The sequence below is a fragment of the Onychomys torridus genome, chromosome 1, assembly GCF_903995425.1.
Source record: "Onychomys torridus chromosome 1, mOncTor1.1, whole genome shotgun sequence".
Taxonomy (NCBI): Eukaryota; Metazoa; Chordata; class Mammalia; order Rodentia; family Cricetidae; genus Onychomys; species Onychomys torridus.
The window spans coordinates 167,328,770-167,352,064 of record NC_050443.1 but is presented as its reverse complement, the minus strand read 5'-3'; the positions used below and the strand labels follow the sequence as shown (position 1 = coordinate 167,352,064).

Here is a 23,295-nt window from a genome sequence, read left to right as displayed (position 1 = left end):
GAATATTGGACTTGGCACCAGGGTATCAACTCTCTCTCTCTCTCAGATGACAACAAAATGCTTTGCACTTAAATTCTCACTCAAAGTGTTCTTCTTACTGGTAGTTACGGCCTGGTAAAAGCTAGGATCCAGCTTTTTGAGCATTGGGAATGCTACTATCTGCACTTTAGCTAGCCTCACCTACAAAGAACTATTTGGCTGAACATGAAGCCACAGATTGTTTCTCTTTGAGATATTTGCATAAAAGAAACTCATCTATCCTTTGCCAAAAACCTAAATCATGATGGAAACTCCTCAAGATATATTCTTACTCTGCTCTTTGTCCTCATTAATGAATTAGCATATATGCTCTGAGCTCCATTACATATTTGCTTTGCTGAGACAATCTAAACTGTGCTGATTTTATTTCATTCTTTATCATTCATTTGCTCTCTTGTTCACTTATAGCTGTTATAAACTCTTCTAACTCCACTTGTATGTTAAATGTCCTCTGACAATGGCCCTCTCAGACACTTAGTCCTTTAGTATTTTTGCTCTGTAACAGATCTGATGTGACTAAAGAAATTGGCTCTATTATCATCTCCTCCTTTAGCATTCATGAAGACACAGTCTCAAGGGTTTCTTCCTTCTTGGCTATTTCTCTTTCATCAACTCCAATGGACCCCCTGGTTGTCCTCATTGTCCAGACTCTCTTACATTATTAAGCCTACAACCACAGCTTTAACCACTCCAAATCTACTTTGACTAGTACAAATCTAGACTATCAACCCAGATTACTCTCTTGATCTTTGGATGAATATACATGACACTTAAAGGTTATCTACAATGGGACAGCTATAGAATCTATAGAATTGTAAACTGAAACTTATTTAGAACTCAGCTCAGGATCTGTTAACATGAACCTTACCACCCCTTTAGAGCAACTTCCATCTCTCACATTTGGATTCCAAATGAAGACTGCCTGGGCTTTGATCCTTCTACTCTTTTCAGCCGTTGCTGACAACACATATTACTACCTATAAGATACATGATACAAGACTATTTAAAAAGTAAGCTGGTTTTAATGGATAAGGAAATGGAGAATAGAATGCAAAAACCACTCAGAATAACTTGCCCCAACCTTTTCCACTAAAGATCTGCTCATTAATAGGATAGGGAACTGTCCTTACCACAAGTGCCTGACTGGCAGAGGTGTGTGTTTCATGGCCACGAGGGCGCCACCCCAGTCTAGGAACCAGACATTGTACTCTTCATCAAAGATCTGGAACAACAACAACAGCATTGCAGTGCTTAACAGTTTGCAGTCTTTTATACACATTGTTTCATTTAGATTCTGGGATTTCCAGTGACTCTATCAAATAGTCTGACATGTGTTATCTGCATTTAATAGATAGGAAACTGGACTCACAGAGAACAAACAGCTCTCCTTATCCCACTCAAATGGCATACCCAGGATCTTTCTCACTAGTCATGCAAAGCAATATACTACATGAAGGTGATGTAATGTGTACATGCTCAACTAGGTAACCCCCCCCCCAAAAGAGTATGATTTCAAAGAAATTTCCCTATCTTTGCTTCCTTATAATTACTTATATGATCTTTGTTTCTCTGTCTCTATGCCTTTTCAGTGTTTATTCATCTAGGACTCAAAAGATAATTTCTCCAGACCTTAGAACAATGGAACATTTAGACGTAGTCACTGCTTCCTAGATTCCTCTACAGGTTGGAAGAAGACCCAAGTTTGGTGGCCATGAACCACTTTTTATGAATATTCATTATAATACAGTCTCCCTGGGCTTTAAGACAAGTCAGTACCTGAGCTATATATTTGCCCAAATCTTATTGAACTATCTATTCACTGGTCCATTGATTCAATGATCTATATCTCCATCTTTTCATAGATATTTATTAAGCACCAGCAAAAGAGTCTCAACAAAGATGTTTTCAGATCTAATTCCACATGTATCAAGGTGTATGTTTTGTACAATTCTAGCTTGAAGCAAGGATAGTATTTATTTAGAGTTCACAGAGGAAAACAGCCATTGGTAATTCTTCAAGTGCTTAACTCTGGTGTTGTTTCATATGACCAAGATGCAAATGTTAGGATGGTGACTCAGAGAAAAAGCCTAGAAGAGGATAAGCAGGGGTTAGTAGATGGAAAGGGGGAATGAGTAGGAATAGTGGTATCTCCTGCACATATGCTCAAATGAACACAGTGAAGAAGTAAGCTTCTCAGTTTTAAAACTCTTATTTTTTTCATTCTTTACATTTATCTTTTCAGTAAAGAAAATGCCCTACTAATGGCCACTCTTAACATGCAAAGGTTGTAATTCACATATATTTCAAATATGATGGAGAGGCAGAGTCTATAGTTCTAGTCAGAAGGTGGTGCTGAAGTCAGGGAGAAGGAGAAAGTGGTACTCAAACTTCCTTCTTGATACTCTCATCCACTGCTAAATTGTCCTCTGACAGGCATTGGTTTGAAAAGTAGAAGCTTTGGCAGTTTGAGAAAAGGGGAAGAAAAGCAAGATGGTAATGGAGCATGGAAGGAATGCAGCATTGGCTACCTGGCCACATGATATATTTCTTTAGGTTCTTGAACAATGATTGTTCTTTATACTGGGTGAGTTTGTTTTCAAGACCCTAAATTCTTCTGGCCCTTGCAATGGATTATTTTATATTTTAAAGGTTGACACCTATTCGTACGTCTGTTCTCTAGTCACTTGATTACAGCCTTTGGAGCAAGATTTGTTGTAGTCTTTGGTGCACTCCATGTAGTATGCAAAATAGTTGTTGCATCTGTTAAGTACCTGGTGACAGGTTTAGTCATGGTAGCAGTGACAGTGATGGCAGGGAGGGTGATGACAATACCGGTGGTGGTGATGCCAGGCTTTATTTGGCCATCCAAATTGGAACTTGACCAGTGAGACAGCTAATGATGAATTCACCTGCCTCAAGACATTGCATACCTTCCCCTTCTCTCCCCCAGCTGGAAATCATATTCTTTTTAACACTTGTACCAGATCACCTCTAATTATTAACTCTTTTTAACTTTCCCCAGAAGAACCAGCTCTTCACTCTTCTTTCCATGATAATAAAGCCACTAAGATAACACAATCACCCTGAACTGTACTTTGTTTTATGTGAAACTATTTCCTTCATTTAATTTTTAAACTTCTTTAAAGAAGGAATGTCAAATCCTGAGGCTCTTGCCTGATACCCTGTTGACATTAACTATGTCTGTGTTGACTAAGTTAGTAGTCACATGTGACTACTTACTTTAAACTTAAAAAGTTAAATGTTCAGTTCATGCTCAGCATATATCAAATATACAACAGCTATTTTGGACATTGATATCACCATTCCAAGTTCTATTGTTTGCAACAATAAATTGATTTTTCTTGTAGACATTTATGTATTAAGCTGTCTTATATCTACTGATGGCTGGGTCTATATAATTCTCCAATTATCATTGAGTTCCATGACTTTCTAGTTACAACATTCTGATCCTTTCCCCTTGCAGATAAAGAAGTAGATCAAGAAGCTGACGAGGGAGAACTGCTTGCCAAGATTCCTTGGCACACTGACGGTAGAAACAGCTTCATCAATGCATCCCCAGGAACCAGACAACACTTAGCATCCAGAGGCTGTTACATACATACTGCTGAAGGTATGGCATAGCCATCCGGGGCAAGTCTAGATTTTCCTCTTGCAGAACAGGTGTCTTCTTGCCCACTATTACCCCTCTACACTGCCTGTTAGATCCAGTAAACCAGAGAACTAGTGAAATACTTTTCTACTACAAAGTCATAAGGAGTCTAAGAATCTGCAGGAAGGGGAGATGCCAGCAGAGTTTAATCTAAATGTCTCCCTTCTCCCTGAATCAATGAACTTACCTGTCTCCATGTGTTGCCTCCATCAGAAGAGATGAACACACCAATATCTGTATAGGAGAGTTCCGAGCCAATGTTGCCTGAAACATAAGCATATCAGTTGCAATTGTCAGACAGTTTACATTTTAAGTGTGCTCATTGTTAGAGGAGGCGTGTCAGAGTAAAGGTTCCCCAAAGGATGCTTACAGTTTATTTGTGTACATTCTTTCTTGAGGTCGCCTAAAAATAAAAGCCCAGTTGGGGAAAAAGAAAAAACTCATTATGAGAAAAGCAAGTGAACAGTGTGTCACAAATGTGTCTTTAGCTGGTAGGGCACACGGACTGAATATTGATAAACTCACTTACTCTGACTACCCAGACAGTTTCAGATAGCTCCTGACTGGTATGCAATGAAGATGGCCAGAAGCAGAAGAGTATAGAGTATATATGAACACAGAGGATGGGAACAGAGGTCTCCTATTCAAGTATAACTTTAGCATAATAAGGAAAGCAAGTGTGTGTGTGTGTTAGCATGAATGTGTGTGTAGGTGTTTCCAACTTCATTTGCTGACCTATCTCTTGACTGGAATCTACTGAAATGCAGTAGGTTAAAAAAAAAAACAACACAAAGTAGGGAGAGGAAAGTGGTGGGGAGATAGGGTAGAATGGAAAGGCAGAAGTATAGATTTGATTAAAATGTATTTATGAAATTCTCAAACAATAAAAAGCATGTTAAAATATGAGAGGGCTCATTGGGAAGAAGGGTTTCATGAACAGGGGGATAGTAAATAGAGAAGGTAATGGGAAGTGAAAGTGACCAAAATATGATATATACATGTTTAAAATTGGCATAATAAAATTCAAAGACATCAAAAAGTAATAAAATTATACAAGAAAAAGAAAATATTTGGGACAGAAGAGATGGTCCAAAAGGTTAATTAAATAACTCATTCAAACTTTATGAACTGAACTTGATATCCAAGACCTACAGATGGAAGGAGAGAAGCAATTTCCTAGAATTGTTCTCTGACCTTCATACATACACTTGTGGCTTGAGTGCACACACATACAAACACAGATACACAAAATAAACAGATGTAAGAAAATAGTAAGATGCTTTCACTCTGCTTATATTGCCCTAGCATTACTTGTGGACAGTCTCCTCACATATTTTCTACCAATGCTCCACACACAATACTCTATGTAATTGTTTAATGCTTGCCTGTGTAAATAAAGAACTGGATGATGTTCTTAGGTTGATGTGTGCTTGTAGACATGTTAAAAATGAAGAAAGCACCCTAAACATGTAAGAGTTTATCATAGTGGTTGATTTTTTTCATTAAACATAGCAAGGAGGGAATGTTAGCTCCCACACATCTGTAACCTAAATAAGAGCACAATAAAAATGCAATAATGAAAATGTTAATTGAGCTTCTGACATTTAATACTTCAAAACGAGAAATTAAAACTGGCTACCGCTTGTCAAGCTCCCATCAGCATCAAGGAGCACACAGCTAGCCAACTTGTTTTGATACACAGGCTTCCAAAAATAACCCCAGTGCTTAGGGCTCAGGAAGTAGGTGTAAAAGGAGAGGGAGGAGCTTTGAGAATAACTGTAGATATCTTTCTGGAAATTCATTTCTTCAGGCACAGGTCTAAGGGAAAACAGCCAAAAAAATTACAAAGAAATAAGGTGGAGAAGATCATGGCCCCATGGTTGCTACCAGGAACACAGTGGTAAAAGGATATGGAAGCCATATGTGCTGTCAAGAAAATAAACTGTGATAACCCATTACATATTTTAGTAATGTCTACTAAGAAAAACAGGAAAGAGGGAAAAGAAGAAAGAGCTACAGATTTGCCATCCCTCAGAATCTGCTCTACTGGCTCTTAAGTTCCTTAGACTTTGGTTCTGATATTGTCAGCCTCTCTTTCCAAGTGTCACCATGCTGATTCAGCAGTTTTTGGTGGTAAGAAACCCACTTAACAGAGTGTTTTCAGAAGGATCTTCCAATATCTGAATGGCACCCTGAGAAATACACAGCTAATTACAGGGACCAGAAACTAGGCTCCCACACTGAGAAACACAGTAGATGTTTTTCAATCCTATTTTATGTTTGGCCATGTTCAGTCTTTAAGCAGCTCAGTAAGCAACTGTAACCAAAAGAATGCAGGTAATGTCATCAGTGGAGGGAGACCTGACTTAAAGGCTTCACTGGCAAGGTAGAAGTAGTGTCAGGCAGAGTGGTTACTGAGCATCCTGAAAGGTAGTAGAGCTGTGGTTGCCTGAGGGGCATCTAGGAAGCAGGAAAGGGGCAGGAGACAGGAAAATGGGGAGCTTTCTTACCAATGGCTTAGTTTGTAAACAAACAAATTTCTACTGACATTTGTAGGAGCTTTATTCAACTTTTATCTGTTTCCTGTCATTGCAACCATTCTCTGCTCTTTCAACACTTGTGAAGTAAAAAGAAAGAATCCTGGAGCATTCTGGGTTAGAAATGCTTCTCCAAATGACAGTAAAAGGACCTATCCTGACAGGGATGCCAAGGGTTCAATAGGAAAAAGAAGGTAAAACACACACACACACACACACACACACACACACACACACACAACTGAATGGAGAACTGGGGCAATATGGGGTATGGACAATCAGTTTATAGGAAGCAGGGCATGGGTTGGTTAGCCATGGAGGTGGCATAGTTAGGGGATGTGGACTGGTGTCTGATGATTAACACAGGATTAACCACTATTCTGCAGTAAGATATTGAGTGAGCTTGGTCATGATGCTGCCTCCATCTTGCCCTCTATTTCAGAATATTAAATTGAAGGGACTGTCATTGTCTCATCTATGCCATTGCTATATAATCGTGGCAAGACAAGGAAAACCTTCACATTGTAAGGTGCTCTGAGCTGAGGATGCAAGTTCTTCACTAGTAGTGACAGCCAATACTCAAGATACAGGGAATCCTAATGCTTCTGCTCACTAAATAAACCACCGAATACTCCAGACACATCCTCAATAAGAGGGTGAAAGGAATCTCAGGTCATGCTTTCATCCACAGCTTCCTTGAGATCAGTTCTCGGGACATTATGGAAAGAGGAAGTGAACAGAGAGAGTGGGAGTCAGGGCCCTGAGTTCTTCAGGCAGATAGAGGGCACAGGGCATAAATATAAGGAAGATATCTTATATCTTGCATAACACCTTGCATAACCGTGTGATTTCCTAATTATTTTCTAATTATTCCCTAAAATTGGTATGACTTCTTATTTTCCTGAAGGAAAATTATCTCCCTCAGAAACCAAGCCAACAAAGTAAGGGAAGCTGGGTGAAAGGAAGTAGAAGCCAGCACATTAGCTCTATATCTTGTCATCTGTGTCTTAGCTCTCAAGATGCTCCATGGCTGGTAAGAAGCCTCAGGCGTTTGTGAGCAATGGAAGGTAATTAGTAAATTATGATAACATGACTAAACACTTGAATATAAATATTAATTTCTGAATGCCCACAAAATCATTAAAGACATAACATTAGACTACTTTAGAAGTGTGTGTGTGGTCAATACTGTCTCACCTACTCTATTTTGTTTAGTCTTATCAACGTGGTCTTCTCTCTGTGTTCCTGCAATATCTTCTTAAGGAAGAAACCAATTTCTGTTTTACAGATGAAGACATGAAGTTCAGAAGTTAAAAAAACAAACCAATATCAGAGCTCAGCTTAGAGAGCTGGATGACAGGGTTCCTGAATTTCACTGCATGCATAATGCATGCATATAATTGTGGGTCTTACTGAAGGAGAAAAACAAACTTCATTCTTCTGATGCAAGAACAGTTTTAACGTCAAAGATACAGGGTGATAATAGTTGTCTTATGCAGAGTAGCCAGTATGTCCTGAGCGTTTGGAATTCATTCCTTCATGTATCCCTGCAGTTCATCTCTGTTAACTTTATCATCCCTACGTTGCCAATCAAAACACAAAGTTCAGAGTGCTTGAGAAATGCCTGGCTATCATCAGAAGCATTCAAATGATGTCCACTTTTATGACTTACCACTATTTCCCACTATAGCTTCTGCTCCAGCCTGGGGTTTCCTGTAGACTTTGATGAGAAAGTAGATAGGCTAATGGTCCCTGAGCTTGAAGAACTAACTCATGTAGACTTTGGGTGTGGGTATTGCTCTCCAATCTAGAACCAGAGCAAAAGATTCTGTGCTCGTCACAATAGTGTTAGTTAGTTATGCTGGATCCTGTCCACACATGTTGAAGACAAGCTACCTGTGATAGCAGCAAACTATAGCAGCCACTAAACTGATTAAAGTTCTTGGTGTCTGCTAGTGATTGAAAATTCATTGGATTGGAGCTTTGGCGGTGGAATCCATGTCTAAAAGAACAGGGGATCCAGATACAGGAATGTTGGACTGGTGGAGGAAAAATATATCCTCAGAAAGTCACTGTGAATTCATCTGCTTTCATTAGAGAAGGAGGAAAAAGCTACCTGACATCAGAGCTGTAAATTCTAAGATTAGAAGCTGGTTTTGTTTTATTCCAGCAATATATTCCTGGAAAGGTGTATGCAAATGAAACGCATGCTAATCAAGGCACATCCCCAGAGACTTGCATTTTCATCTGAGAGTTGCTGTATTGTCACTTCTGATTGATGTTCAGTGGTCAGTGGCTGCAACAATGCAACCTGAAGTTTTTCTGCCCTTTCCCCCAGGCTCTCTGCCAAGTGCTTAATCATGGGTAAACAAACCTTTACATGCACCAGAGACCTCCTGATTAAAAACAGCTCTGGGGTGAAACCCTTTGTAAAGTATCTTCTTTGGAAAGAGAAAAGTGCCCTGCCTGATATTTTGAGAGCTGGGAAGTTCATACTGCATGTTTTTTCAGACTGAGAATTCCCTGTTACAATCATCTGATTAGTCAGTTGACTTTGACAGGAAGGCTGGCCTTTCACTAGACTCTGAGGACTGCTCTGGGACTGGAGGCATGATGAATTAACCTAGAAACTAAGACTGTCCAAGGTGCTTCGCAACCTTGTTTTTGATGGTAGGCTTTGAAGATGAAAGAATCTTGCTCATTTTCTGGGAAGTTTCCATCTAATGAATCCATGACCCACACATAAGCCACAAACCTTCCCCCAGAAGCCCTTGGTGAGGAAAAGGCTGAAGGAATGAATGTTCCTTACCTGTGGCTACCACAAGTCCAGGGGCTGTGTCCTTGCTAGAGATTCTCCCAGAGGAATATGGGTTTTCAGAGAGCTGCAGATGAAGGTGTAAGGAACAGAAGGGCTAAAACAAAGAAGAAAATCACTTCATTTCAAGAAACTCCAGACACACCCTTATCCTGCACAAGAGGAAGGGTTTGCACATGTGTGTCACCTAGGAACAGCAACTGTTTGGATGCTCAGCTTCAGAGCATCTGCCTGATGTGCCCAGTGCTTCACAGTAGAAGCTGTCCCAAGTGTTGCTCACAGTTTCTTCCTCTCCTGCTCTCATTCAGTATCAAATGCCTTTTCCTCTCTTCTGCAGTAAATCTTGTCTCCAAGGTCTAGTTCGTGGTTAGAATTAGGAGGCCCCCTAGTCCTTTCTTGAACAATGGATGACAAATGTCCTTCCAGATCTGATGGTAACCATCAAATCCTGCTTATTAGAGTTCTAAGGGACCACCAAGGAGAATGAAGAGAAGTAACTACATGACATAGTGCAGGTCCTCAACTAGATTCTTAAGCTATAGTCTCTCTATTTCTGCGTGTTTGTGTATTTTGATCCAGTTTATCATTTTACTTGAAATAATTGAAGTCATTATCTGAAATTCACTGAACACCTAACTGTTTTCTATTTATTTTCCTATGACTGTTATAAAAGGGTCTGGGGAATATATAGAGATAAGCCTATAAAAATACAAATAAATATGATGAAGACAAGCTGAGATAAAGAGAAAACTAGGTGAAGAGAGTAAGATGAAGCCATCACCGAGGTTTGGCAGCAAAAAGAACAAATCAAGCAATGATTCTGTGAGCTGTTTCAGTGGGTAGGCAGCCATTTTTGTGACATTCCTCATATCCAAACCAAAGCCACAGCAAACACTAAACCCACCAAAGTGTGGAATGGGACTGAAAATTACAAGATAGTAGTGGCCCTGCCTGACCTAGACTCGACTATGTCTCTAGATTTAACATAGTGTCTGGAAGTCACCTAGCTGATGCATCTCTTTGTATACATGACAGAAGACAACTTATGGCTGAGGATGAACACAGCCTCATATCTGAGACCTTAGAATGGCGTCTGGTATAAGCATTTACTAACAGGGAACTGATGGTTGTTTTATTGTTAATTATGTTTCCTTGCCACTTTAAGTTGAAGCACCTTGGGGCAGAGATGTCATCTTGTACATCATGTCCTCCACACTGTCTACCTCAATATTCTCCATAGCAAGGACCTTCAAAAGCTAAAAGGTTAACTGACCATCCTGTGCAGACAGTCCTGCCTGACCCTCCTGGGTTCCCGAGTTCATCTTTGCTTACAATGACATCTATTCAGCACCGAGCAAACTAGCAGCTAACAGATGGGTTAGCCCTAGTGAGTCCTGTCTGGGACTTCTACTAAGAAGTGCAGGCTCATTCTCCACTTCTTTATTTTACCATCTGCTATAAGACATTGCCTTTTCCAAATGAAAACCCATGCAATCCACTAAGTGTTCCACATAGTTGGTATAATGGTCTGAGCCTGCAGGCCTGTGCTCCATATGTTGCTTAGCAACAAGATCAAGTTCCTAAGATCTAATACTGGAAGGAGACCTTGAAGCAGTATCACTAGGGAAGCAACCTGCCCTGTGAACTCCACATGAGACTTGATAACTGACCAGTAAACAGTGCACTGGGCTTCCTCTCAGGTCCACATCTGGAGCCTGTAGTAGTCGCCAATCCCTGCCTTTGTTGTAAGTGATGTATGTCTTCACCTGGTCGTCCACCTTCTTGTTTGCCAGGAATATCCCCTTGATACCTGCTACCTAGGAAAAAGGCGAGAGATGGAGAACCATGTTGGGCAAAAATGATGGCAGCCTTGGAGAAACCCTGAAAGAATCACCAGCATCTTCCACAGGGTACGAGGTGGGTACAAAATAGAAGAAAAGGAATGCAGTAGGGAATGCTATATTCCCCAAGGTACCTGTATACCTTTGCACCTTGCACCAAATCCCTACATACACATACCCTTTACCCATCAGACTTTCCTCACTTTGCCTGTCTTTGTTCTTTGTTCTGTAGTGTGTTATCTTTAATTGTTTATTAGAAATTACTCTGATAATGACCAAAGGGTTTACCCCTTTCAGAGACAGCTGTTTTAGTTCAAGTGATTCTAATAGACAGATTTTGGCATCACCAAGGGAACACCCTTTGTGGTGGCAGCCACTAATAACTCTTAGAAATGGTGTAGACAATGTGTGAGAGATGGCCCAGCATGGAGAGCTGGTACCAGTGCACACCTCTAGCTCACTGTATGACTTTGGGTAACTCACATAGTATGTTTAGGTGACTTTAAAACTGGTGGTATCTCTTTTCTTTCCTAGTTGACTGACAAAGGTCCAGTGTTCTTGCCAGAGTTCTTAATGTATTGGGATTCTCATGTCCTTGATATTTTGAAGGAATAAAGAGCACCACTGCAAAACAAGTAGCTGGGGTTGATTTATCAATTACATGCACCCTAGGCTAAGTACAAATTCTACTTAAACTGCTATTCTATGTACCAGAAAAGAGAACAGATTCTTTAAAAGACAATGGTCTGTAACAGAAAAAGATTATTATAATTATCAGCATATTCCAAAGACAAAATATAAGCAAGATTATGTGTGTGTGTGTGTGTGTGTGTGTGTGTGATGAATAAGAGAAAGAGAGAGAAAGAGAACTTGAGAGAGTCTGTGTATGTATTAAAAACAAGATCATTTTTCTGTGTATGTGGGGGGGGGCGTATGCTTGTGTATTTAATGTGTACACCCAACTGGGAACTTTATTCTCTCTCTCTCTCTCTCTCTCTCTCTCTCTCTCTCTCTCTCTCTCTCTCTCTCTCTCACACACACACACACACACACACACACACACACACACACATACACACTGTTGAATGGCAGGTTTGTTTGATGTATTTTGATGGTCAACAGGACTGTATTTAGAGTTCCTATGGACAGACACCTCTGAGTATACATTTGAGGGTGTTTCTAAAATGATTTAACTGAGGAAGGAGGCTCTGTCCTGAATGGAGGGCTGTGCTGTTCCATGGACTGGGACGCAAACCAAATGAAAAGGAGGAAGCCAGCTTGTCATTATTCATCTACCTCTGCTTCCAGACTACAGACAAAATGTGACCAGCCACTTCACTCTTCCACTGCTATGACTCTCTCATCCTGAAGTGCTATACCCTCAAACTGTGTGCCAAAACAAGCCATTCCTTTCTCAAATTGCATTTGCCAGGTATTTGTTACAGCAACAAGAAAAGAAACACACTGGACAATACTGACGTATTAAAGTTCTAATTTTGCTTATGTGCCATTCTTCAAGGATCATGGTTAATTGAAATTCACTACAGCTCCGATGGAACACCAGTGGGAAGAAAGGGGAAGTATCACAGTGGGTTTTTTCCCTTTAATTTCCTTCTTTTCTCCTAAATGATATACTTTAGTTGATGAACTAAGGGCTTTTTAAGTACATTTCTATAGTAACCTGACTGACTGGCCTTGGAGACTGTCAACCCAGATAAGACAAACAAAAAAGCAAAAAGGGTTCAAACAAATGGACAGAGAATGTCAGGAGGAGAATAAGATTATCAGGAAAGGACAGCACCAGAGGAATTCGACAATGACTCAGTGATGGATGAAACTGATGACTAGACTGATACCTGGAGGTGAATGAGGTGGAGGCAGAGAAACTATGTCGGGATGATGGGGCTCAGTGCATAAGTGGCATGGGTCCCTAGCTGTCCCTTCCTGACTCAATTCCAGTTGGTGTATTTTAGAAAGACTCAGATCTCACACATTCCCAGTCAGCCTGGGTATTTTTTAAGGTTTGTTTCATTTATTTATTTGTATGTGTGTGATAGATTATGAGTGGGAATATGTGCTTAAGCCTGAAAAGGGCACCAGATCCCTTGAAGCCCAAATTGTAGGCACTTTCTTGTTGCCTGTCTTGTTATTTAGTAGTAGGACTTGAGATACTATCCTCAGGACTCCACAACATCTCTCTAGTCCCAAACTTGTTCTTTAAAGTCCACTGTAAATGGTACTGATTAAATCTGGCTGCCTTGCATTTCCCCTAGAGATTGGATTTTGTTTTACTTTCTGCAAGTCCTCCTACTAAAGGGAAGCCCTTTCTGGTGTTCTCTTTGGTCACAAAGCTGGTACCATCATTGCTAGTCTGTGAGAGAACTCTCTCCTAAATCAGTTGCCCTCCTGCAACTCACACTCAGGGCCTTGATGTTTACTTCCTAGAAGAAAATCAACAGGTCTGACTCTGGATCCAGGACCACCTAATTGCTGGAAAATTCCCACGACATCCTAGCATGAGAACAGGCGTGTGCAAGCACACAGAATGAGTGTGTTAAAAAACAGAATGTGCTTGTTCCATTTCCCCCATGAGAATACCACCCACCACTAAGATTGGCAATTTCTATGAGCCACACAGAAAATTCTCTCAGTCAAAACCAAGAGAAAGGAGACTAATAGTTGTGGAAAAGAGATATTTCCACAGAAATCTCTTGAAGCAGCCTAAACTTGTTTCCACTGCAGCTGGACACAAAACCACAGCTGGACACAAAACCACAGCACGTGCCATTTGTGTGGGGATGGTTAATAGTCTGCACATCATTTCTGGGATGATTCTGGGATTTATGTCTTGTACGAATAAATGGACATCAGTTTGAAGACCACTGAGATGCTGTGTTTTTCAAGCCAAGAACTTTCAATGTTTGTTTGCAATCCAACTTAGAAATATATTAATTCTATATTCTAATAGTCATGTCCACATCTATGTGTTTGGATACATATGTTTGGACATTTCTCTGCATGAGGAAACCTTCAGTACTTCTTAGTCTCACTACATGGAGTGTAATGAAATTAAGAATTGAGATACATGTTTCTGCTCTTCGTCTGAGGAGGCACTTAGCATTTCATTAACTTTAAATATTCTTTCTTCCATTGTAGAAGGAAATAATTAGTGTGGGTGCTGGTGGTGTTCTTGGAAGCCTATTGAGAAGCATGTGATGGCGCCCACAAAAGGGTACAAGTGTCTGTTGTAGTACGGCTTTATTCTTTGGACATAACATAATCACCATCTTAAACATTACCTTGGCTAGGTAACCATGACAACTAATTGAAAACAACACAAAAATAACTAGGTGCATTGTAATGTTAACAGACTACTGATAGACCCTGGAAGGAAGAGGAAAAAGGTGTCACAAGACTCTCATCTGGGATAGTAACCATTATCCCCTCCCACGCTCCCATATATGCAAGGTCTTGGAGGATACTATAGTGAATAAGAAGTGGAAGCTTAAGTGAAAAGTTGACTCCATGATGCTGTTTGCATGCAGCCATGATGGAGTGGAGCTCTGCGGTGATGCAACTGTTTCAGGGGCTCACTCATGTTCCTGGAATTAACCTTTCACAAGTCCTACAAATGTGCAAGATCTCCAAGTTGGACTTTGGTAGACTCTTACTTTTGATGCCCTATCTGCGGTGAACAAACATTTGGTTTTTTCACCCCAGGAAAAGTTAATCCAGTAGTATCAGGTTGGCAATGCTCACTTTCCTTCTGGGAATCAGATTGAGGTACAGAGGGACAGTGACTGCAGGTCCCTTGGCAGATCATGGTGTCCAGGTGGTATGGTCATCTGTTGGTCATGTCCCTAGGACTTCAGGACAAGGAAACTAGGGATCTGCTGAGAAAAAGCAATTAGCATGATCTGCCGTGGGCTGTCCCTCATATCAGAACTACAGTAAGGGTCTGACCAAGGTCAGCACAGAAAACAGTCCCTGTGGGGTTCAGAAGCAGCTGTCCATCTGGACCAGGAATGGTCACCAAAGGCTATAACAGCAGATAGAATGGAGGGAGGCACTAGACACAGGTAAGGCAAAGAAATATCAATTAATAGGAAGAAAAATGGGACACAAGGCTCACTCAAAGTTTTACAGTTTATCTGTCCATGTATAGAGAGTTCAGCAGTTACTAGAGAAGTAAAAAATGAACCTCCAATGATAAAGCATCCAGACTATAATCAGAATAGTTAAATGCATATGAACGCGCACACACACACACACACACACACACACACACACACACAAGATAATACCAAGTGATGAAGAATGAGTAAAACAATGATAAACTCATACCCCCAAAATGAACTGCCACTTTAAAAACACTTGAATTGCTTTTTATGAACATATATTTATATTTAATTTGGCAGTCCTTCCTTTAAGTTTTTACTCATGAAAACTAAAAGGTAATATTCATTTTGGGTAATTATAGATGTTTTAATCACAATCACACAAAACTGGAAGCAACCTAAATGCTTTTCAACTGATGAATATTAACTATAACAGAATGGAATGCTACTTGGCAATAAAAATGAACATTTGCTGATACACCTCACACCATCAAGGGAAACAAACAATGGTGTATCTGAGATTTTGGTCTGCAAGACCCACCATAGGAGCCACTGGCCACACATGGTACTTAGGAGTGTAGCTAGTTAGTGAGAGTAAGAGACTTTTTTTTCATTTTATTTAGTTTAATCAATGTTAGTTTGAGTTGATATTCAATTTGGCTACTGGCCCAGTTTTTTCATATGTATGTGACTCCCCTTTACCTATAATACAATTTATGAAATATAATCACAGATCAACTACTTCTGATAAAAATAATATATGATTTGAGATGGGTTGGAAATATGAAATATAACCTGGAGCTTTCAGACTTGATATAAAAAATACAAAATCTCATGAGTGATTTTTGCTTGAGTGTATATAAAACAAATATTTTGGAAACCTTTTTACTGAAATTGAATGTATTTCCATAATTAACTTCATCTGTTCATTTTTTTACTATAAAAATTTTGTTGTAATAATATTGAAGTCTATTTGCAGCTTGTGGGTTTTGTTTTTGAAAACCAGGTCTCAGTATATAGCCCTGGCTGGCCTAGAGTTCTCTATGTAAATCAGGACTGCCTTGGACTTACAGGGATAGGCCTGCCTCCCGAGGTACTTGTCACCACTATGCCAAGTTATCAAAGTATGTGTTTACTGTAGTTTACAGTGCTGTTCTCAGGCATGGCTGCTAAGTCTATGTTACTGTAAGGAGTTATAAGTTGAATACTTAATATCTAGGGAAGCATCAAAAATATTCATCAGACTAAGAACTCTTAGCTCAACTGTGGGTGCTGGAATGAATGTTTGTGAGATTTTGTATTATTTATTAGTGGAGAATAACTAAATGGAATATAGTTTATTGTTAGGAATATGAAAAAACCTACAATACTACACTGTATGAAAAAATTGTCCAAATATAAGTAAAGTCACTCATAAAATATTGTATTCAACTGGTTCACTGTCAACAGCAGCCTTATTTAAAGGAGTGGGCTGTTGGCACCTTGCAGAAGAAACCAATGATTACTTTACCATCAAACACTGTTTTCTCCTTTATACAATTTATAGCAATGGAAATATTTTTACTTTGAAGTTGCAATTAGAGAATGAAATAGCAAGAGAACTTCTATAGCTGTAGATTACTGCACCAGATTAGCCCTCAAAATTGTGTCAGAGAAGTCTGGTTAGTGGGAATTCAGTGGAGCTGGTCTACTACCTTCTCCAAGGAAACTTGGTGCCAAGGCTTGCAAGGGAAATTCCTCCCTTTCATTCTTTCATTCTTTCATGCAGCATGAGAGAATCAGGGAAGACAGAATACTACACCGGCAGCATTAGGTGGTCAACGTGGACTCAAGCCACCCACTATCTGATAGTTCCCTAGAAGTATCTCTCCTTCAGAAAAGGGAAATAGCTGTGCTAACTTATTACATTATAAGGTCACGAATTAAGCTGGATCAGCACATGTGTAAATATTTGCTGGTGATGTAAATGTGAGAGAAAAGTAGGAAACACAAACCCAGAGTAAACGTCCACCTCTGTATCAAATGTGTGTCAAGTCTGCACCATATCTTTACAATCTTTATCCCCTTTACTCAACAAAGCCATTCAACATTCTATGAAGACAGGTATCCATTTACCTGAAGCTAGCTCTCTAAACTCTTTCTCCAGCTGTTTATCACTGAAGCCAAGTCACCTACAAGTCACTACAGATTCCTCAAGTTAGAATTCTGCCTCCTCCTGTATGACTTCACAACATAGCAGAACTGTCCCTCCAACATGAGGTAGACTATGGTCTTTACCCTAGTAGAATCACCTATGCTTGTCCAGTACATGGTCATTACATATCAGTCCTCATATCACCAGACAAAATATATTTGGTTAAAGTGTATTATTTAGCTGAATTATACACGAAACTTTTCTGCTTTTCCCAGCAGCATTACTCAAGGGCACTTGAAATCCAAAAGAAATATATTCTCTTTGCTAACTGGCCATATGGTCCCCATTCTCACTCTATCTTTGTATAAGAATCTCCAGTGAAGAAGGTTAAATCCTAATGACCCCTAGAGACTAATTAAATTGAGCTTTATCTCCAAACCAGAGAATGTATCTCTGGGCGCAAAACAGCATCATCTATTAAAAAATCTTCAATATGCTCATGGTCTACATAATGTCAGGCTCCAATTTATTCACTTATTATTAAATGCCTTTTAGAATATGCAATCTAATCAATTATCCAGTTCTCACCCATGTCCCTGACAAGCATTATTCTGTACAATTAGAATAGGTAGTGCACTTCATCAAAAATTTAACCTGTCTGTCTAGCCCTTGGTTCCTACCATTCTTAACATTGGGATGAGTCACACTTCTCCACTACTTTCTCCAGAGGGTATTGGTGGGACTGAGAAGAAAACAGGTCATTCTGAGAAAAAAAAACAAAAACAAAAACTGGGCATACACAGCTCACCATGATGTCCCTGTTTTCGGATCCAACTGAACAATTTATGTATGCTTGCTGTACCTCACTGCTGTTCAGAATCATACTCCCAGAGAAGAATGTTTGATTGACTATTTATGCCTAGAACTAAGTGGACGAGTGCAATTTGGGGATACGTTTTCTTATATAACAATTAAAGTGATAAGCTGAAAAAAAAATCTCAGAAATGAACAGACAAAAAGCTATGTCTGACCTCCGTCTGTTTCCTTCCTCTTTGCTTCAGTTTGGGTCTATTGTTGGACAGGTGAAGTAGGTAATTTATTACTGACCTATTCAAACCCCAGCAGACTAGAATGCAAGCTCCCAGAGGACTTTATTAGGAGTTTGAACACAGAGTTGCTGTGGATATCACTCTGTATAAATAAAATTCTGACAGGCCAGTAGCCAGGCAGGAAGTATAGGCAGGACAAGCAGAGAAGAGAATTCTGGGACAGGAAGGCTGAGGCAGAGAGATACTGCCAGCCACCGCCATGAGATGGTAAGATACCAGTAAGGCACTAGCCACATGGCAACTTATAGATAATAGAAATTGGTTAATTTAAGATATAAGAACAGTTAGCAAGAAGCCTGCCACGGCCATACAGTTTATAAATAATATAAGTCTCTGTGTGTTTACTTGGTTGGGTCTAAGCTGCTGTGGGACTGGCGGGTGAGAGAGATTTGCCCTGACCATGGGCCAGGCAGGACCAGAAAAACTCTAGCTACACAGAGTATGAGCACAATCAACTGTGATCAAATTAAGTGGAGAGTTTGCTTTAAAGATGTTGCCTTGCCTACTATTACTTTCTTCTCTATAAAAGCAGTAGCACCAGGCATTTTCCCCCAGTGACACTGAAATACAAGACCAACTTCAGTAGTGAGAAAAAATGCATGGACCTGGGCATATCCTTCATACTGATTCATGTCCAACAGCATCCCAGGTTCTAAATCACCATGGAGACACAGGCTCCCTGTCTTAAAGAATGAATAGCACAGTGGCAGACCCACCCATTTCATCAAGAACAACAATAGAAATACAGTTATTTCTTCCTTTTTCCTTCTTATTTGTCTGTCTGTCTGTCTGTCTGTCTGTCATCTATTGTTAATCTATTTAGGATTTTTCTATGTAGCCTAGCCTGGACTTGAACTCACAATCCTCTTGCTTCAGCTATCTGAGTATTGAGATTAGAAACAGACACCATGAATTCTATAGGGACTTATAATTTTTGGCTATGATGTCATCTGCAGCAATGTCTATACTTTTCTATTTGGGTCAGACCACAGGGGCATGAATAATTGTCCTCTCAGTTGTCCTTGTACAAACAGGAAACTGGAATGGCCTGAATCTTGGGGCTATTCCTCAAGAGCATACCCCCAAGACATAATTTACTACTAATAACAAAGGCATATTTCTGTCTCCTGATTAGGTTAAAGGTAAAGGAATATAAGTTTAATAAAGTTGTCTATACCCTTAGACTTTTCTCCCAGTAGTCTTCTACCTGGACATTCCTTAAATCCAACTTTCTTGTTAAAGTGAATTGTTTTAGACTTGCACAAGATAAAGGCAGGAGACATCCCGCATAGATGAGGGAGAGTCACAGAAGTTCTTAACCCTGGCTAGCTCGCTGCTTACAGATAATGGCTGCTAGGGGAAGGAGTTCAGTTTACGTTAGGAATGTGGTAGTGATAAGTTGAGCATGCTTCAGTGGATGGCCCCATACTTGTGCAGATATGGGCAGTACTAACCTGACTCAGTGAAATCTGAAAAAAAGTAAAAAATAAGTCATAAAGTTGGGAATGGGATGTGAAGGTAGGGGCCTGGAAGTAAGTAGGTAGTGAATAAATACACAACTCAGATACCAATGACTGATGCCAGAAGTTGGACAAAAACTAATCAGGCAAGGCCACAGGACCATGTACCAAACCTTCTGTTCTACCACTGTTCCAAAAAGCCACCTGTACTCTGTAGACAGGGAAACTCACCAGAGCAAAGCTCATCCAGATTATCTGAGGGCCCAGCCAGAGCTGACTGAACCCACTCATCACAACCTGTGTGGGTTTAACCACCAGCCACTGTTTATTTTTGGCACACAAGACACACTCTTTGCAAGACTGAACCCATCCCATCCCTAGGATAATTCAGGTCACTTCATTTTTCTTCCTGGTGCTATCAAAAGTCATATATAGACTTTAAAGACATAAAGAAGTATCACATTTCTAGAGATCTGTAACTAATTTTTTTTCTCCAATTTCTGTGTGTACTTATGTGGATTCCTAGGGAAAGTGTCCTTTAACTGGCACACATATTATATGTTTTTATATTATATACTATATATATTAAACACATACACATATACATATATGTATGTATGATGCACTCATATAAGGCAAATTCTGCATCATACCACATTGTGGCATTTACTCTCTTACCAGTTATTTTTCCTTCTTTTCCTCTAAGCTGTGTTTATAAGCATCATTAAAAACTTATTTCTGCATGTACATATAGTTCCTTTTTCTAGAAAGGTATATAATAAGAAATGTAGAGTTTTGAAAGGCTACTTAAGGCATCATCTATGCTGTGTGCCTTTAGTTCTGGCATGCCATGTTCATTCATATGAGAACACTGACTTTACTTGGACAGTCGATCCCTTATACACACCATGCCACTCATCTCACAATAAGGTCAACAGACAAGTACTTTACCTTTACTTATATGGAACTGGGGTGTAAAGAAGTTACATCCTTTGCCTCAAAATGCAATTGCCAATGAAAGAGCTGGGGTCAAATACAGGATTACAATACTTGTACTTACAAATTTAAAACACATGGAAAAGAAAGGTCAATCCAGAGAGGGATAATTTTGGCTACATACCTCATATAATTCAATAATAATGTTTCCCATTAGACCTCGGCTGCTCTTAATGTTCTCCATAGCCAGAGTAAAGTAGATTCCACGTGTGTCTGAGATGTAGAGGTTGTATGTGTCATTCTGGTTCCATTCTTGGACGGCTGCAAATACTTGGTTCTCATCTGTACTGATGATGTGCATGTCCTATAATGAGACAGAAGGCCTGTGAGAAGGGAGATCTCCATACCTTGCTTCCCACTGGGATCTCGAGTCATTACCATGACTAGTGAAATGGTTGAGAAAAATCTTGAGTTATAGGCAATGTTAAGCAGTTCTGTGTTGGACTAAGGCTATAAATCATGAGCATGATGATTTTTGTTCCTTGCTAAGTGACAGAAAGATGGCTGTAAGGGGCTTTAGTGGGAATCATTTCCATGGTTTCAAGGGATTCGTCCATGCTCACTTTTTATTTTTATATCTGAAAGTTTGTGTTGGTGCTAACAGAGGCACCCAGCCTTCCAGGACACGCTGACATGTGGAGCAGCAGGCCCCACCCTAGCTTTTGATCATCACTTAGGTTTTAAGTCTTTCAGTGCAGTGCTTTCCTTTTGAATCTTCAGTATCAAATGGGTGGTATGGAGGCAAGTGGGTCTGGCTCTAGACCGCCAACCTCACATAACCACTGGAAATGACTGTGTGTCTGGGAGTCCTTGGTGATGTTTAAGTGAAGCTGAGGGAGGCTCTGCTGCAAAGGACACAAAGTTATGCTTGGACAGTAAGCATGCTCAACCTGGAATCGGTGCCTAGGTCTTACTGTAAGCACAGCACTACAAGATGAGTGGCTGAGAAATGCACCAGTCTCCGTGAATTTCAAGTTTCTCCCAAGGAGTGAAAGTGAAAGTACCTAGTACTGGGGCACTATTCTGTCATCCATTTTTCTAAATTAAAAATCAAATAATCCCATGAAAAAGAGATAGTATGATTATTACCATTTTCTAGAGTAAACTAAGGCACACAGAAGTTCATCAAATTGTTCCAGATTGCACATATTGGAAATGACGAAACTAGACTTGGTATACCTGAGAATCTGACTCAACAGGATGGTGAGCTTCATTTGAATGCACAGTGTTTAGATCAGTGAATTTAAACTAGTGACCAGTAGAGAATGACTGCAGATGTCAGTTTATCCTCTGTGGAAAGCTGCATCTCTTGGTGTTTTTGTTTGTTTTTCGAGATAGTGTTTCTTTGTGTAGCTTTGCACCTTTCCTGGAACTCATTTGGTAGCCCAGGTTGGCCTCGAACTCACAGAGATCCACCTGGCTCTGCCTCCCGAGTGCTGGGATTAAAGGCGTGCACCACCACCACCCGGCTCTTGTTTTTGTTTTTGTTTTTTTTTTTTTAGTGGAAGCCCATGAACTGTGGACTGGTGGCTGTGGAGCCCCCACGGGACTGGACTAGGCCCTCTGGATATGGAAGACTGTTGTTTGGCTTGAACTGTTTGGTGAACACCCAGACAGGGGCATTGGGATCTGTCCCTGGTCTACAGGCAGGCTTCTGGAATCCAGTGCCCGCCATGTGACACGTTGCACAGCCTTGGTGCAGTGGGAAGGGGCTTAGACCTGCCTAGGCTCAGTGTGCTGGGCTCTGCTGACTCCCCATGGGAGACCTCAATTTGGGGGATGTGGGGATGTGGGGTGGCTTGGGAAAGAGGGTTGGGAGTTGGGAGGAGGGAGGAAGGGGGGATCTGTGGATAGTATGTGGAGTGAGTAGAAAATTTCTTAATAAAACAAAATGAAAAAATAAAAATAAAAATAATTCTAAAAAACCATACCATATACATGGCTAGGCACTGTATAATGAAGACACATTCAAGTCTATACCAAGGAATATGCATTTATCAGGGGGAAATATTCACATGTTTAAACATCTGTTTAAAGTGATGACATTAAAATGCATAAATACAGTGTATACACCATGTAACAGGTCACAAATGGAGAACCACACTTATATCTGTGGAGAAATGCACTGATAACAGCATTATCAGTAACCAGGGCCAACAGCAAACTAGTAATCTGGCAGAGACTAACCTCTGCTTTATTAGACCTTCCTTTGCCTGCAACCATTTCAAGTGAAAAGAGGCAAGCAACAGTGTCTTCAATGTCAGCACTAGGGTGTGTTTGTGTGTGTGTGTGTGTGTGTGTGTGTGTGTGTGTGTGTGTGTGTGAGTGAGAGAGAGAGAGAGAGAGAGAGAGAGATCATCCCCACCTCTGCCATTTTATTAAGGAATAATTCATTTGATCTGGACTACTGGGATGGTGTGGGACAATCAGAACTTTATTTACACAAAGCGACATCCACAGCACTGGGAGGTAGCAAAACAAATTCTAGACCTTTTATTAGAGGTCATTTGTCAAGAGCCCCTAAGCTTGAACTTTCTAGGTCACCTTGACTCAGACTTAACTTGCTCATTTGTGCT

General features: G+C 40.2%; 1 protein-coding gene across 1 annotated transcript in view; it reads right to left on the bottom strand.

Annotated features, from left to right (window-relative positions):
• Sorcs3 (sortilin related VPS10 domain containing receptor 3) overlaps positions 1-23,295 on the bottom strand; it is a 624,861-nt gene that overhangs the window by 93,187 nt on the left and 508,379 nt on the right. The window contains 5 exon segments of the mRNA XM_036172085.1: positions 1,170-1,261; positions 3,897-3,973; positions 9,056-9,158; positions 10,732-10,878; positions 20,844-21,023. Coding sequence (XP_036027978.1) covers positions 1,170-1,261; positions 3,897-3,973; positions 9,056-9,158; positions 10,732-10,878; positions 20,844-21,023 — 599 coding nt within the window.